The sequence below is a fragment of the Gopherus flavomarginatus genome, chromosome 9 (assembly GCF_025201925.1).
Source record: "Gopherus flavomarginatus isolate rGopFla2 chromosome 9, rGopFla2.mat.asm, whole genome shotgun sequence".
NCBI lineage: Eukaryota > Metazoa > Chordata > Testudines > Testudinidae > Gopherus > Gopherus flavomarginatus.
In genome coordinates this window covers 69,609,260-69,625,822 of record NC_066625.1, presented here as the reverse complement: position 1 = coordinate 69,625,822, position 16,563 = coordinate 69,609,260, and the positions used below count along the sequence as shown (strand labels likewise).

Genomic DNA, 16,563 nt, shown 5'->3' with positions numbered 1-16,563 from the left:
GATCTTATGAAAGGTTGTAACTAATGGATTATTACTAAGGCTAAGATTTTGTCATGGCTCAATTGAACTCAATGGGAACCCTTGCCACCAACTTCATTGGGGTTGGGATTTCAACCTATGATTGGTGGTTTGGTTTAATTGTTTTTTAATAACACAAGCACTTCTTACACATGCAAAACTCCTGCTGATGTCAATAGACATTTTTCTAGAGTAAGCACTGCTGAAGAGGACCATTTTATACAACCAGGGATGGACCAATTAAACTGCACCTCATATGGGCTGGGGACAGCATAAGTGGCTTTAACCTGTCTTATGGTTTCCCTGACCTTGGGATCACCAAGTGCTGGTGTGGTCCCATTGCACAAATCTGAATGGCCTTGAGGCTGACCTGTTTTGCAGAGGCTGCAAACAACCCCAAGGGGTCATTCCAGCAGCTGGGGATCAGTTGGATGCAGGGACATCTCAGCCACACACAATTCCTTTGCTCAGCCCCTTTATGCCATGAGTGAGGAAGGGGGGTGGCATAATCACCACCATCATGCTTCTATACCAGCTGAGGATTCTGCTAGGCAGGAGGAATCCCAAAGTGGCCTTAGTTTGCCCAGTTTATGGCTGCTTTATGCACCCCACACTTGAGACCAAAGTCTTTTTTACACAGAGTCTTGGCAAAGAAAGCTCACATAGTAGGATGTTCCAAGACAGCCTGTAACCCAGAGATAAAGGAAGGACCTGACAGGTAGCTGGGGAAGATACGAAAGGACTGGCACTGACCCACCAAATAAAAAAAAAAAATACAATTATTCAAATATTTGAATGAGCGAATGTCTTACACTGACTGAAGATTTTTCATCACCAACAGCTGTCATTTGCACATTGCCTAAGTGTAGGATGGCCGCCAGTATTTTAAAAACATCCATCTGAAAATCCTCCTTCAGACCTTAAAAAAATCCCTATTTATTTGAAATACTCAAAGCAATAAAAACATCCATTAATAAAAAGCATAATCTAGGAATACTTGCAATACTGTATATAATTATTAGCGATCCTATAAGGACTTGGTGAAGACACTGCTGCCTGCTGTGCAGAGCTACAAATCTGCCCTCCCCATCCCCAGAGAAGTAATTAGGGTGCTGCAGGGACAGTTACGCTTTGCCCTTCGATAGATCACACAAGAGGGTAGGAAGATTCCTTACTCCCTTTCCTCCACTGCATGCCAGCCTGAGGCCTAGTCAGACTCTAGCTCTCAGTAATTTATACCACTAACAATGAAGACCAATTGCTAATAGCCAGTTGATGTTGCCAAGTCCCATCAAAGCAAATAGCAAAACAGCACTGCCACAAACAAATTCCGCAGGTAACTACTACATATACTCCCTAGTTTTTTTTCACAAACTTGTTTGTCATTGGTCATTTCAGAGCCAAGCTCACTTTGCTAAATTTATCAACATGTGTTGCCAAGTATTCTCATTTACCTAGTAGAGTAAATGTCTTCTGGGTCTCCATCATATCTGCTCTGTCATCGACTCCTTCGATAACAGTGTTGCCGCCCATTCTTGTATAATTAAATTCTTCTGCATGCCCTACAGATGAAAAGTAAAACTTATAACAATTAATGTACTTGGTAGTGGGACAGAGAGTCTTTCATCAATAAGTCAGTAGATATGAATGAAAATGGAGTGAAAGCTCTTGCCATCTGATAGTTCTTCTAAAATGAGCTCCTAGTCTTAGTGTACTTCCGAAACAAACAGGAATCCACATAACAAAACCAGTACAACTGACACTAACCGGCACCCCTTTTGGAAATCTAACAGAGGGCGAAGGATTGATTGGTAGGGAGATGAACTACCATTTTATGCTTGAGGCTGGGTCTCCAGATTGCAGTTTAAGCGCACATGGAGCTTTTACCATGTCGTTGCTCTGTGAACAAATAAAGAAGCCTTCACTCCCCAGGACTGTCAATATGAAATCATTCACAAGCATATTCACTAAATAAAGTGTTAAGAGTGTGATTTTCAAAGACCCCTAAGAACCTGATCCTGCACCTCTAAAGGTACTGGAAAAACTCTGCCACTGACTACAGTAAGAAGGCTCAAACCCTAGGCAACTTAGAGTAGGTCTACTCTGCGATGAAAAACCCGTGGCACCAAGTCTCAGAACCTGGGTCAGCTGATTCAGGTTCACGGGGCTCAGGCTGTGGGGCTAAAAATTGCAGTGCCTGGGCCCTGAGACTCACCCCTCTCATGAAGTCGCAGGCTCTAGCCTGAGCCCAAACGTCTACACTGCAATTTTATAACCATGGAGTAGGAGGCCCATGAGCCTAAGACAGCTGACACAGGCCAGCTGCAGTCATATGTCATGGGACTTTTATTGCGGTGTGGACATCACGCTGCACAGGTCCCACTGAAAGTCAATAAGATTTGTGCTCTAAGACACTTAGGGCTCTTGAAAATCCTACCCTCAAAATGTAACACTGCAAAGGTGAAGAATAGTTTACTTTCTTGAGACACACCCAATTTAAGATGCTTAAATTCTGGTTGCAGAGCAGAAGCACACAGCTGGTAGAATATGTGGTAATTTCGTTCATTCTCTGACTGCAAATGAAAGAAAAGAAAACCATGATACTGGAGAAAGAAAAATAAACACGGAAAACATTTGGTATTTGACTATAATTGTAGAAGAGTGAATGATTATCCAAAGTGTAAATTCTATTGCAATCTAGTTTGAGTCAAACATTGTCTATGCTAAAACGGACATGTTTTTAAATTCAGCAAGCGCCTTGGCTGTGACAAAACCAAGTGCGCTTCCTCTCCAAAGCCCATGTCGGTGTACAGAGTTCCTTGCCAAAACTGTTAATTTAATAATTGAGTCAGTTAAAAAACTAACAAGGGCTGGCAAATATAGCAATGTACACTGCTTCCTTTGGGAGCGCTAACAAACACTATTCACGGAAAGTGGAAAGCTCTCAAAACTATTTTTAATAACCATCTGTTAGATAACAGATGTACAGAGGTAGCTGTTCTGAATATCTGAGAAGTTATAAACATAACTACAAGCAAGCAGTACAACATTTTGTTGTGTGTTTTTGTAAAAAACAGAACAAAAAACAAGAAAAAAAAACTAACCAACCACCAGATATTTTCCATTCTATTTTAGCACCATTATTTCACAATACAATAACGACTGACACATAATTAGGCCCTGATCCTGCAAACACATAAAACACACATTTAACGTTACATATATCAGAGAGAGGTGAAATATATTCATAAGTGTTTGCAGGATCAGAGCCTTAGAAAAATAGGTTAAATAAGATTCCACAATGATACAATTTTTGCATCTCAAAGTTTAGTGTTAACCACAACCTGTTTTGTTAATTTAACCTTGAAAGGATTTCACCTATCATGTAAAACAAGGAGTCCCTGTGGCACCTCAGAGACTAACACATTTATTTGGGCATAAGCTTTCGTGGGCTAGAACCCACTTCATCAGATGCATGAAGTGGAAAATACCTGCTCCTGTATTTTCCACGGCTACCACTCTGAAACCTGTCACCTATTATGTGTTACTGAAAAAAGTTTGTTTCCAATGTGCTTCTGGCTTTATCAGGGCAAATAAAAAAAAAAATCCATCAGATCATTTAAGGCATCTAAAATTAATGAGATCTTTGTTCACTTATATCTAACTTTTATTATAAGAGAAGAATTTCAATTGATTATGCCACCCTGAACAAACAACATGGCTTCCCAAAGTGGGAAGTGGAAGTTTTGCTAACCAAGTTGCCAAAATCTCATTTTGGATAGAAGTTTTCTAACATTGTTGTAGCTTGGACAGTGCTCAAATTATTCAGTTTAGAGAGCAGTCTAAGTATTTAGATAGCTCATCGCCACAGTACTTGAGAGGGTTTAAAGTATCTACTTTCATCTTCCACTTAAACCTGTTCAAATAAGTGACTTAATCTAGCCAAGTCTCCAGTGTGAGAACTTGAAATCTGAGAATGAAGCAACACAGGTTTTGCTAGGGGAAAATAAGTTACATTACGGTTTGCTGTGGCATCTAAACTAACTGAACAAAAGGAATAATCTTAATTTCAGTTAAGTAAACCTGCAGGAAAATTTTCAAATGCCTCAGCTTCATTTCCACTGTGTATTCTGATATCCTGAACATTGTTTCTTAAACAATACAAATACAACACAGCCCATGTACATTCATTCCTTCTCTCGCAAGAGTCAGCTCTAAACAACAATCTGAAATATAGAATTTCAAAATCCACACAAGCCACGTAGTAAATTCTCATTTTTATGCCACTATTAGGAAAGACTCAAAATGGCCTCTCTGGGCAATGGGGCTTAATGCCCTGCACAGAGCAGTTGATCCCCTAACTCCTCCTCCTCCTCCTCCTCCCTTGGCCCTGCCCCATCTTGGCCGCATGGAGCAGACATATTTTTGTGGCTTGGAGAGGGAAAAAAACAACAGTGTGGGGATATTGGTGGGAACATAATGTCTCACTAATTTTTTTCCCTGTGAGATCAGAGCCTTTCTGCTCTCCTCCATATGGTGTAAGCAGAGAAGAAATATGCCATATATATTCATTCATAAGCCAAATATTTTTGGTAAAAAAGTGACACATCAAAGAGTGGTGGTTGGCTTATAAACCGGTCTACACCAAAATTTGATGATTTTAAAAACTCTATGGAATCATTGAATTGAATATCTAATACATTGTCGTTTTGTTTACCTGGAGCATCTGCAGGCATGGAGTCCCTTGGCTCCCTGTGACCATGGTTCGCCGTTCCTAGCCAGTGGGAGCTGTGGGAAGTGGCTCCCATTGGCTGGGAACGACAAACCGCGGACACTGGGAGCTGAAGGGCTCCGTGCCTGTGAACGCTCCAGGTAAACAAAAAGGCCAGGACCACTAGCAGCTTACCCTAATGGATCAGGAGCCAAAGTCGGCCAAACCCTGAAATATAGGGTCAGCTTATGAAAGGGTCATACAATTTTTGCTATTTTTACCTAACCATCTTGGGGGTCAGCTTATAAACAAACCGGCTAATGAACAAGTATATATGGTGTGTGTGTGTGTGTGTGTGTGTGTGTGTGTGTGTGTGTGTGTGTGTGTGTGTGTGTGTGTGTGTGTGTGTGTGTGTGTGTGTGTGTGTGTGTGTGTGTGTGTATTATATAAAAAACATAGGTCTCTGATTCCAAACAAAAAAGGTATACACTAAGATTAATACAAATTATGCAATACTTCACTCACCTCTTTTAGTATAATGCTAACAAAGTTAAAAGAGTTGTACAACAGCGATTTCAACGAAGTTGGCTTTTTAAACTTTATTTCACTTACCTGAAAGACAACTCTGGATTTCTCAAGCAGGTACGTCCTCATGTTGGCTCCAATGATTTGGTGTCTCTGATCAAAACTGATTTCAGTGTACTTCCCGAATCGACTGCTATTATCGTTGCGTGTGGTTTTCGCATTGCCTACAGCCTATGAACATGGTGAACCTCTTTAATGCCCAAACAGTTTGTGTCAATGGAATCATTCATGCTGTCCAGTTTTCAAATGTGAACATTAAAGAAGAGTAACTCTCTCAAAACATGACTTAGATGCATAACATGTCCAAAGTTTTATGTGCCTAATGATCAATCCGAACATCCAGAGATGAGATTTAGATGTTCTATTATGAGGCCCAAGTCTGGAAATTAGGCTCAGAGTCTCTAGACAAATAATGTAACATGCATATATTAAATGCAATTCTATACAAACTAAGCATTAAAATAAGTCTCCCTTGTGGATTGGGAGTCTCAACCTTTTTCTATCCACAACTACAAACCACCCACTACTTTTCCTACTGTAACCATATATCCAAGAATCTTTCCTGCTGTTGCAGACAAAATAATAACACAACCCCCACATACTGCAATATACAAACATTTGTTTATTTTTCAAAAGTTCTTTGTGACCGTGTGTGTGTGTGTCGATTTGAAAATTTACATTTCAAATATACATAAAGATAAAGGCAAACATTTTCAAGTTTGGATTCCAAAATATAGAACCTAAATAAAGTGGCCAGATTTTCAGAGGTGTTGAGATTCTAGTCTCACTCAGAAATTAAAGAGAGATGTGGGTGCTCAGAACTTCCGAAAAATCAGACCTGTGATTTGGATGACTTAATATGGACTTTTATCTGCCATCACCTAGACTGAGTTCAAGATCACCTACAATTATACATTAACGCCCACATTAGATAGTGTTGTTGCCAAGTTATTACAGATGGTTCCAGTCAGAAAAGAAGGAATTTCGTTTTTGAAAAAGTGGTTAAAGGAGAAGATGGTGACATGAAAAGTGTGACAGCACAAAACTGCAATAAAACAATAAGTATAGCCCACTGGATAGTTGTATACATTATACTCAATACTTCACATATGCAAGAAAATTAAACATTTGTGACATGGAAAAAAGTGCACATATACGTCTGTCATAACTGTCCTACTCAGATCTGCACCTTAGAGTTGAGAACATGAGAAGCTAGCATGAAACCTCCAAACTTAATTACCAACTTGGATCTGATATCACTGCCACCAGCCAGAATTCCAGTGTCTGGCTCACTCTGGTCTCCCCAAAACCTTCCCTGGGGAACCCCCAAGACTCAGATGCCCTGAGTCTCACCACAAAGGGAAATAACCCACTTCCCTTCTCCCTCTTCCCCTCCATGTGTTCCCTCCCTGGGTTCCTGGAGAGAGATACAGATTCAAGCTCCGTGAATCTAAACAAAGGGATTCCACCCTCCCTGCTTCAAGTCCTTGAAACACAAGTACCAAGAGATCAAATCTCTCTCCCCCCTCACCCAGAGGGTATGCAAAGTCAGGCTTAGTAAATCTAACACAAAGAGATTTTCCCCCTCCCTTTGTTTCTTAGCCTTAACCAGTGAAAAACACTCAAACAGGTCTTAAAAAGAAAGCTTTATATAAAAAGAAAGAAAAGGACATAAATTTGGTCTCTGTATCAAGGTGACAATATACAGGGTCAATTGCTTAAAGGAAAAAATGAATAAACAGCCTTATCCAAAAAGAATACAATTTAACACATTCCAGCAACTACACACATGTAAATACAAAAAAAAAAATATATAAACCTATTGTCTTACTATCCTTGTACTTACAACTTGGAAACAGAAGATTAGAAAGCCTGGAGATAGAAAGATCACTCTCAGAGCCGAGAGGGTCACCGAACCAAGACAAAGAACAAAGAACTCACACTCAAAACTTCCCTCCACCCAGATTTGAAAAAGTCTTGTTTCCTGATTGGTCCTCTGGTCAGGTGTTTGGTTCCCTTTGTTAACCCTTTACAGGTAAAAGAACATTAACCCTTAGCTATCTGTTTATGACAACATTGAATATTTTTGATGTAGCAGAGCATGTCACAGAACTGGGCTCTTAAAATGCATGTAATTTACTAAGAGTTACTTGAATACCTGGAATGCTCATTGACTTCTACCATAGGAGCTCAGCAGCTTTCAGGATTCAGCCTTTAATGAACATAAAGCCCCTTTACTTATACATCCTTAAATTTACCTCTGTTATTGGATTGGATGCCAGTACTTTATCCTCCACATGCGCATTGCTGTTTGACTTACTGACTGTGGCAAAATATCTCATAGCATATCTAGCAGACACAGTTTTTCCAGCTCCTGATTCTCCACTGACTATAACAGATTGATTCCTGTTGTTTCTAAAACAGAACGATAAGAAGGAGATTTTAAATATCTTGCTAGTCTAAAAATATATATATGCCTGGAGTAAATGTTATTGTGACCAGCACCACTGCCAGCTTTCATCTTCTCCTTGGTCTTTTGGCCGCTCCTGTTTTGTTTGTCCCCTGCAGGCTGTAGTCAACACAAATCACTGAGATAGGACCACCTCTGTCCTTTTCCCGTGACAGGTATTAAGAAGGGGGTGTAAGTTCCAGAAACTCTTTACCCTTCAGCACCTCTCCGCAGAGGTTACAAGGTTCTCTTCTCTTTCAGGGTGGGCTGCTTGAAATTATCCAGACAAAAGGAATCTTAGCTGCTTGGACATTTACAAAACAAAAGTCAATTAATGTAACAAAATAATAGTATTTGCCACGAGATTTCTAAATTATATTTTAGAAGAAACAACTGTTAAACAATGAAAACATATAGTACCTTGCCATTTGTTTGTAAGCCTCTTCTGCCACAGCAAATATATGTGGATCCATATCCCCCATGTTCTGCCCACTATATGCATGGATAATGGCATCCCCATATATTGGCAACTGTTTATAGGGGTTCATTGCAACCAAAATGATTCCTATGAAAAAATAAACAGTACAAAGTCAGATGTATCATCCTCATTTTCTACAATACCTAACAAAAGGTAAGGTATTGAAAACTAGTAACCACAACTAAATTGCTGCGTAGTAAAAGTATTCCTATCTGAACTAATCACTACACAGAGGCCTGATCATGGGATCAGTCCTTACTCATGCATAAATCACTCTGGCTTCAAGAAACTTAATTAACAGATTTCAGGAAAACACAATTCTGATCCTATTGCACTTTCAGCAGCAAAGATTTAAACTTTTTAAAATTTTAGTTTAATCATTTATCTGAAACCCTGGGTGTCTTTACATACCACTATAAGTGTAGATAAGTTTTGACTCCACAAAACGAACTTTAAGATTGTGTAGAACAGCAGGTTCATGGAGATAGCTAAGTGCTGTGAGGTCATTTTCACCAACAAGTATGTCAGGATTTCGTAGAGGTGGCAAAGGTGCTGGATCAACAGGGTAATTCAATTCCTGACAATACAAATTACATGAAACGCATGTGTAATTACATATTGAACTTTTTGGCTACCTTTGTCTTAACTGTTGCATGGATGATGGATCAGTATCTGATCTTGCATTCCATGAACACCAGTTAACTTCCAATGACATCCATGGTCATTTTAGTGTACAAGGAATGCAAGGTGGGGCCCCTCAATGTCTCATAAAAATAAAGATTTATTTCCCCTCTCTCGAATATATTGTACTGAAACATATCAAGTTTTTTTTTACATGAAGCCTCTTCAATCAATACAGAGAATGAGAGGTTTAATTTAAACATAAAAACTCTGCAGTAGTTTAAACACAATTTAGGGAGCATGAGTGTAGCCGGAGTGTCTTTTGCCCAGCTGTCCCAGGTGCTGGAATGGCCTATGGTCTTACAGGAAGCTGGTCTTAAGTTAGCTTCTAAAGACAGTTCTAGCTTATCACAAACCTTTGACTAGGTGGGGAACATAAAGATGAGATAAAGTTACCTTTTCGTTCCCCACTAAGTCCTAAAAAATCTGGGCCCTAATCTTCAAAGTCCTCTGTGGGATTGACCCAAATAACACAAGAAAGGCCCTGGTTCTATATGATCATGTCCCTGCATGACAGCTACCTTCTATTGGAACAATGGAACTGTTATCCTGAAGAGTGACATGTGTGTGCAAGAGAGGCAACTGGCTCATGATTGTGGAATGTGCTTCTCAAAGAGCTCAGAATAACCCTGGTCCTCACTGCCCTTTGAAAAAAATGTAACCCCCCCACTTTTCTGACCTATATTTCCCTCAATAATTCATCTTATATCACAATTTTTAAAAAGTAGTCCTTATAAAATGGGGAAAGGAAAGAAAAACATAGTAATCTTCTTGTGTTCACAAACAAATTTGTAAGCTGCACAGATACCAAGGCGATGGGTGCAGTAAAACAACTTACAAAGAGCTTCACTCCCAGCTCTATCTTTGCACCTCAGACAATCAGAGAAACATACAATAACATTCTCAGGCTAGGGAGGTGTTCACTTTGTATTTTGGAAAAAAGTAGTGTCACAAATTAGCAGTTCATAACAGTGTGGTTCTGCTGTATGTGTACTACAAATCATACACTAAAGCAATGAGTTTACAAAAAAATTATGGACAAGCTCCTCAGCTAACACCATAATTGGCATAGTTCCTTTTTCCCTTGTCAGTGCAATGGGGCATATACTGACAAGCACTCGATGCTAAAATTAAGCTCTTTACATTTTTTTGGGATTGCTACTTACTGTAAAGTTTTAATGGCTAGAAAATCCTAAGATTGCAAGAAAATCAAGAACATCGTACTGGCCGCAGTCAGAAACAACATACTGGACTACACAGACCAGTGATCTAATCCAGCATCTCATTAAAAATTGAAATAACTATGTCTATTTTTTTCTTACAGTTCCATCTTCTAATAGTAGGTGAAGCACATGGTCTCCTGTTCTGTAGTTCTTTGTGATTTCAGCAGACTGCCAAACTTCTTCGTTGTCAGGGATCCAAACCCTGTTGTACTACAACAGCAGAATAAGATAAGCATTAACATAAGATCACATCATCAGGGGTTCGTTCACCTGCACATCTACCAACGTGATATATGCCATCATGCGCCAGCAATGCCTCTCTGCCATGTACATTGGCCAAACCGGACAGTCTCTTCGCAAAAGAATAAATTGACACAAATCTGACATCAGGAATCATAACATTCAAAAACCAGTGGGAGAACACTTCAACCTCTCTACCCACTCAGTGACAGACTTGAAGGTGGCAGTTTTGCAACAAAAAAACTTCAAAAACAGATTCCAAAGAGAGACTGCTGAACTCGAATTAATATGCAAATTAGACAATTAACTCAGGCCTTAACAGAGACTGGGAATGGCTGGGTCATTACACTAACTGAATCTATTTCCCTATGTTAAGTTCTCCTTACACCTTCTATGGGTTATCTTAATTATCACTTCAAAAGTTTTTTTTTCCCCTGCTGATGATAGCTCATCTCAATTGATTAGACTCTTCCTGTTGGTATGCATACTTCCACCTTTTCATGTTCTCTGTATGTATAAATATCTCCTGTCTGTGTGTTCCATTCTGTGCATCTGAAGAAGTGAGCTGCAGCTCACGAATGCTCAGGCTGAAATAAATTTTTTAGTCTCTAAGGTGCCACAAGTACTCTTGTTCTTTTTGCGGATACAGACTAACATGGCTGCTACTCTGAAACCTGTCATTAACTCTAATGCTATTTAAGGAACAGACTATCTTAAAAATACATTTTCCAGATTTTTTTTGAATGTGATCTAACAGTTAAAATACAGGACTTGGAGGCAGGACTCCTAGGTTTTATTCTTGGTTCCTCTAAGGACTTACTGCGTTACAATGGGCAAATGCCTTGTGCTTTAATTGTATTTGTAAAAGAGATACACAATGTAACTTCAATTATCCAAAGATCTCAGAAGTGCTGGCTCAGAGTTTCAGGTTAGGAAGGAAGCAGAGCACTCTCAGTTAAGGACACTGAAAAGAGTAAAATCATGCTTACTGCAGAAGCTCTAATTCTAAGGAGGATGCATAAGTATTACACAAGTCCAGGAGTCTTATTCTGTATGATTTACATGATCACTTCCTTAAAACTACGTAAGGGGAGATTCAACTTAGGAAACATTTTGCAAAAGAAAATATCTATGCAGTTACTTTTCTTTTTATATGATTAAGAACAAACTCCAGAGAATAATCGCTCAGGCCCCTGAAGACAGACTTCAAAGCTTGCTGGATGGTTTCCCTATTTACAGCCAGCCAGCCAGCTAGCTCCCATAAGGCCAGCTGGTTCAGCAGGAATTTTCACACTTTAGGGATTTTAGCTCAGCCCCTGAGCTAAAGCATTCTACCCTAAAAGCACCTTACGCTTGATGTGAGCTGCTGAACTGGATGTCTTTATATGTTTAAAGAACTGAACAAAATTCTTTGTAGAAGAGTTGTGAAACAATGTTTATTGAAGCGTTCACAGCTCCTCAAAAGTAATACTGCTACTTAGGTACAAAGTATTAACAACTTGCTGTGATACCTGTATATCTTGAATATGCTTTAGTCATGAGACTAAGGGCAAAGCAGTGCAGATGTTCCCGTAGAAACACTCACTTAAAAGTATAAAACTTAAGTTATATAACAAAAGTGGAAAGAGTGTGTCCAGCTACCATCAATATAGAGTATATTCTCTCTCTGTCTCTCTCAACTACTGTATTTATTAGATAATTTCATTTAGAACCAATGCCGTTCTACATTTTTAATAAATTTCCACTGCCACTTTAAAGAATTATCAAAGACCTGATTATCTGTTGTTTATATTGGAGTTTGCTCCAGCACAGACCATCTGTTCTTCCTACTGTGAAGTCATAATGCTTTGTTTATGACACCATAGTCATCTCCATAGTAACAGACTGATGTTAACCACAACAGCATTATGACTTCACTGAAAGAACAAGCAAAACTAGCAACAGACTAGCACATCTCTTTGACAGCAACCGGGGAACAGAAATTATGTGTGAGAAGTCCTTTTGTACAAATGATCTCTGTACAAATTTGCTTCTGTGTGACTCTCTCTTTACAGCACTACTGCCTTCCTCTGCTGATTCATTTAAACTAAGAGGCATTCTGTTACCTGATTACTGCAACTAAATCACATGTGTGAAACCAGACAAGAGTTGAAACTAACCACTGACAAAACAATCAAATCTCTACTTCTACTCTGCGAGTGACATAAGAAATACAGTATCATGATAGTAATCCACACTTCCATAGTGTCTTCTAGTCAAGGATCCTGAAGCACTTTACAAACACAAAACACTAAAAGAATGAAGCCTCAAAATATGTCTATAGGATAGGGAACATTGTGCCCATTTCACAGATGGGATAACTGAGGCACAGAACGGTTAAGTAACTAGCCTAAGGTCTCTCAAAAGGTAAGTGGCAGTGGCAAAAAATAGGATCTTGGTGCCCTATTTTCCTGCCACAGGATAAAACTCCTATCGAAGTCAATGGAAGCTCCTATATTTATGTCCTGCAGCAGACTGGTCTCCTGTTTCCTAGTGCTGTGCTTTTGCCTTTAAAGGGCACCCATCCTCCTCGCCACATTAAAAAAGAGAAATAATATCAGGATAACCATTTATTTTAATAGGCCACCATAGATGACTATCAGACTTCACTAGTGGAAACCAATGCAAATGTTGAAAAATCAATACTAGTGAATGAATTTGAATAAGGAACAGCACTGATTAACGGCTTTGATATTCTGAATGCAGACTGGCTGTTCTAGTGCAGGGGAAAATGCCATTTACCCAGACTAATTATATCAATCAACATGAAATCCTGAACAATTACCAATTATAGAAAAAAAACAGGGTTCTTGCTATAATTTTCTGAACCAAACAAGCAACTTATTAGTGAAGGATAACAAAAAGGACATGCCAAAGTTTGAAATGCTAATTACATTTGAAATCATTCATTTCTAATTGCTAAACTTTCCTTTTCAAACTTTTGTATTCAGTAATTGAGCACTGACTAGATTTTACCCATTACAGAAAAAATCCTATAGCAAAGAGAGTTTTAAAGATCGGCTTTACAGTTTCATATATTAGAATTCAGATCTTGCACCTTAATGGAGTACTCATGTAATGGAATTTTTTTTTGCACTTTAGAAACTTGCTCCTTATAACATTGAGAACACAGTACGATTTTGTATGTGTAATACTTCCTACAAGTATTATTGTGCATAACAAGATAGGATGCATTCATATTCTGCATCAGACTAACATTCAGAAACGATTAATAGATTCATAGACTCCAAGGCCAGAAGGGACCATTGTGATGATCTAGTCAGACCACCTGTATAACACAAGATCTAGAACTTCCCCAAAACAATTCCTGGAGAAGACCTTTAGAAAAAGATCCAAATTTTATTTTCAAATTGCCAGTGACGGAAAATCCACCACTACCCTCGTTAAATTGTTCCAATGGTTAATTTTCAGTTAAAATTTATCCCTTATTTTCAGTCTGAATTTGTATAGCTTCAACCTCCAGCCAGTGGCTTACATTATACCTTTGTCTGCTAGTTTGAAGAACTCATTAACAAATATTTGTTCTCCATGTAGGTAGACTGTACTCAAGTCACCCCTTAACTTTTTCTCTGTTAAGATAAACAGATTGAGCTCCTTGAGCCTATCACTATAAGACGTTTTCTAATCTTTTATTCATTCGCGTAGCTCTTCTCTGAATCCTCTCCAATTTATCAATACCCTTCTTTTTTCAGTTGGCTTCACTTCCCCGCTAAACCAGGCCAGTTTTTAAACCACTAACACAGATTTCTTCCTCAATTGTGAGATGGTGGCATTTTGGGCATCTAGAAAAGTGTTCTTAAACAATTTCCAATCAGTCACATACTTTTGGTTAAATTCTTCCTTTCAGCTGATTTGGTTCATAATTATTTTCAACTTCGTGAAAATGGCCCTTTAAAGAACCTCTTCATTTGTCAATATGATATGGACTTCAAAACAGTAGCAATCATTTTGAAATTCTCAGCTCTAGCACTTACAGCAAAAACACACTCTTCAAAATGAAATAATACCACAGCTGACAATCTTGTTAACATCCACTATCAGGGTTTACTTCCAGAAAATGTCAGGCCTTCCCCATCCCCCGATGGTCTCTTCTACCATCCCTTTCTAAAAGGCCTCTCTCTGCCACATCCCCTTAATATAACAGTAAATAAAAATAAAAAATAGAACCATAACAAATAATGGGTGTTCTGTTAAAAAATATGCTAAAATCGCTTCCATTTTGTGGTGCAGATTAAGACCATTTGTTGACTTCCCTTATCTTTCTTAAAATCCTGAGGCAGGGTTTCTAAATCTTTTTCCATATTGTGTACTACATCTTAACAGAGAGAGTTTTATTCTTCCAATTTATTATGACATAACATCCCTATGACAACTGCTGCAACTGATTACGTGGAAAAGCAACGTTAATAAAGTATTTAGGCTGGTATTTGCAAAGGTGTCTAAGGGAGTTAGGACCCCAATTCCTATTAAATTTTAGTGGGATCTAGATCATAACTCCTTTAGGGTCACTGGAAAATCCCAGCCATAATGCACATTTCTGTGTCTTTAATAAGTATTTTTTCCTTTGAGAAAAGAAAAAAAAAAAAAAAAAAGGACAGAAAACATCACTGTCACCCTTTGCTCTTCACTTCATCTTCCCTCAGACCTGCTCTGCTTCATCCCATGTGCCTCTTTGGACAGAGTATCCAGAAGAGAAACATGTGCACAGAAACAATCACCACACTATTATTTTTTGTTCTTGTTTTTTAAAGAGTTATTCACAGAGACTCTGAAGTGAAATCCTGGCCTCACTGAAGTCAATGACAAAACTTGCATTGACTTTAATAGAACCAAGACTTCACCCTGATACATTTTTCCTTCTGCTACTCTGGATATACAGGTCTGTCGCATCTTACGCACATTTAACATGCACAATTTCAGCTTTACGTGGTCGGCAAAAAAGAGGAAAAATAACAATTTTAATACTGTACCTGTAGTGCGGGCGATTCTGCCCGTCATTACACTCAATGTAATTTTGACTATATACGCTTTTCGCTTTATGCGCTGTGGAACTTAACCCCAGCGTAAGATGTGACAGACCTGTAGTGCTCAGCTGCCTCGTTCCCACTTCCTCATGCCAATTGTCTCCTACTGTCAGTGGGTTCAAGTCCCCGTTTTCTCTCCTCCTCTTCTGTAGCACTGACCCCCCCCACCCAGGAGAGCCATGCAGGCTGAATCCTTACTTCCAAGCTGCTTTAGAGACATCCGAGCTGTCAAAAGACCACTAATGGGAATACTCTCTAAAATGTGACCCACAAAGGATTTTAGAACAATGGTTTTGTACCATTTTTGCTTCTATGTGATATAGAAAAACATGTCTGAATTCTCCCCTTTTTCAAGTCATCTTTCCAGGACTCAGGAATAGCTGGTATGAGACCATAGGTGGTGCAGCCACTTTTTTGAAGGCACTAGCTTGTTCTCCAGAATCAAAATTTTAATTTATAAAAAAAAAAAAAAAAGTAAGTGTCTAGCTTTTATGCTGCCAAAGAAAACCTCAATAACGTGAACTGAGTGTAGACAAAGCAGAGGTAAGTCTGCAGAGAACCTGAAAAAATAGTTCTCTGAGGTGCCCCATTCATCTTAGTGAAGTGTTATCTCAGATGCCCAGGGATTATCATTTGAGAGAGAGAGGGGGTCACATGGATGCCACAAATGAGATGGTGTTTGGGAGATATCACTATTTACTCCTTTTCCTCTAATCAGGTGGTGTCCCAGGAGCCTACCAGAATTTATGGACATATTCAATCCCTTTCAAGGGGGAGTAAGCTCAAGGAGCCTCATGGAACCTACCATATTTTGAATATCTGCATAATCTCACGAGTAGCATCTTATTTTGGTGACTTGCATGGACAGAGTTTATTTTGGGGGTGAAGGTCAGAAAAATACCACCACCTTTTCCCCCTGCATCTAATCTCTGGCAACCATCATCAAGAAAAACTTGATGGTACCACACATATCATTCAGCAAACATCTTTCGAACTTCCAATGCCCTTCATGAGTCTGTTTGGTGATGCCCACAAAATAAGGAACATTTTGCATATTATTAAGATATGCAAAGTCACAGAAGTCTTTCTTGAAC

The 16,563-nt window shown here is 38.9% G+C and overlaps 1 protein-coding gene across 4 annotated transcripts in view; it reads right to left on the bottom strand.

Moving 5' to 3' along the window:
• MYO5C (myosin VC) overlaps positions 1–16,563 on the bottom strand; it is a 62,212-nt gene that overhangs the window by 42,209 nt on the left and 3,440 nt on the right. For 3 of the 4 annotated variants that reach the window (XM_050966873.1, XM_050966876.1, XM_050966875.1), the window contains exons 2-9: positions 10,245–10,355; positions 8,653–8,818; positions 8,184–8,328; positions 7,573–7,729; positions 5,342–5,485; positions 2,510–2,591; positions 1,473–1,580; positions 831–937 (exon numbers count right to left, since the gene is read on the bottom strand). In XM_050966873.1, the coding sequence (XP_050822830.1) occupies positions 831–937; positions 1,473–1,580; positions 2,510–2,591; positions 5,342–5,485; positions 7,573–7,729; positions 8,184–8,328; positions 8,653–8,818; positions 10,245–10,355 (1,020 nt within the window). Of the gene's footprint in view, positions 1–830; positions 938–1,472; positions 1,581–2,509; positions 2,592–5,341; positions 5,486–7,572; positions 7,730–8,183; positions 8,329–8,652; positions 8,819–10,244; positions 10,356–16,563 lie in introns of those variants that run through there. The other variant, XM_050966874.1, reaches the window with a different exon arrangement.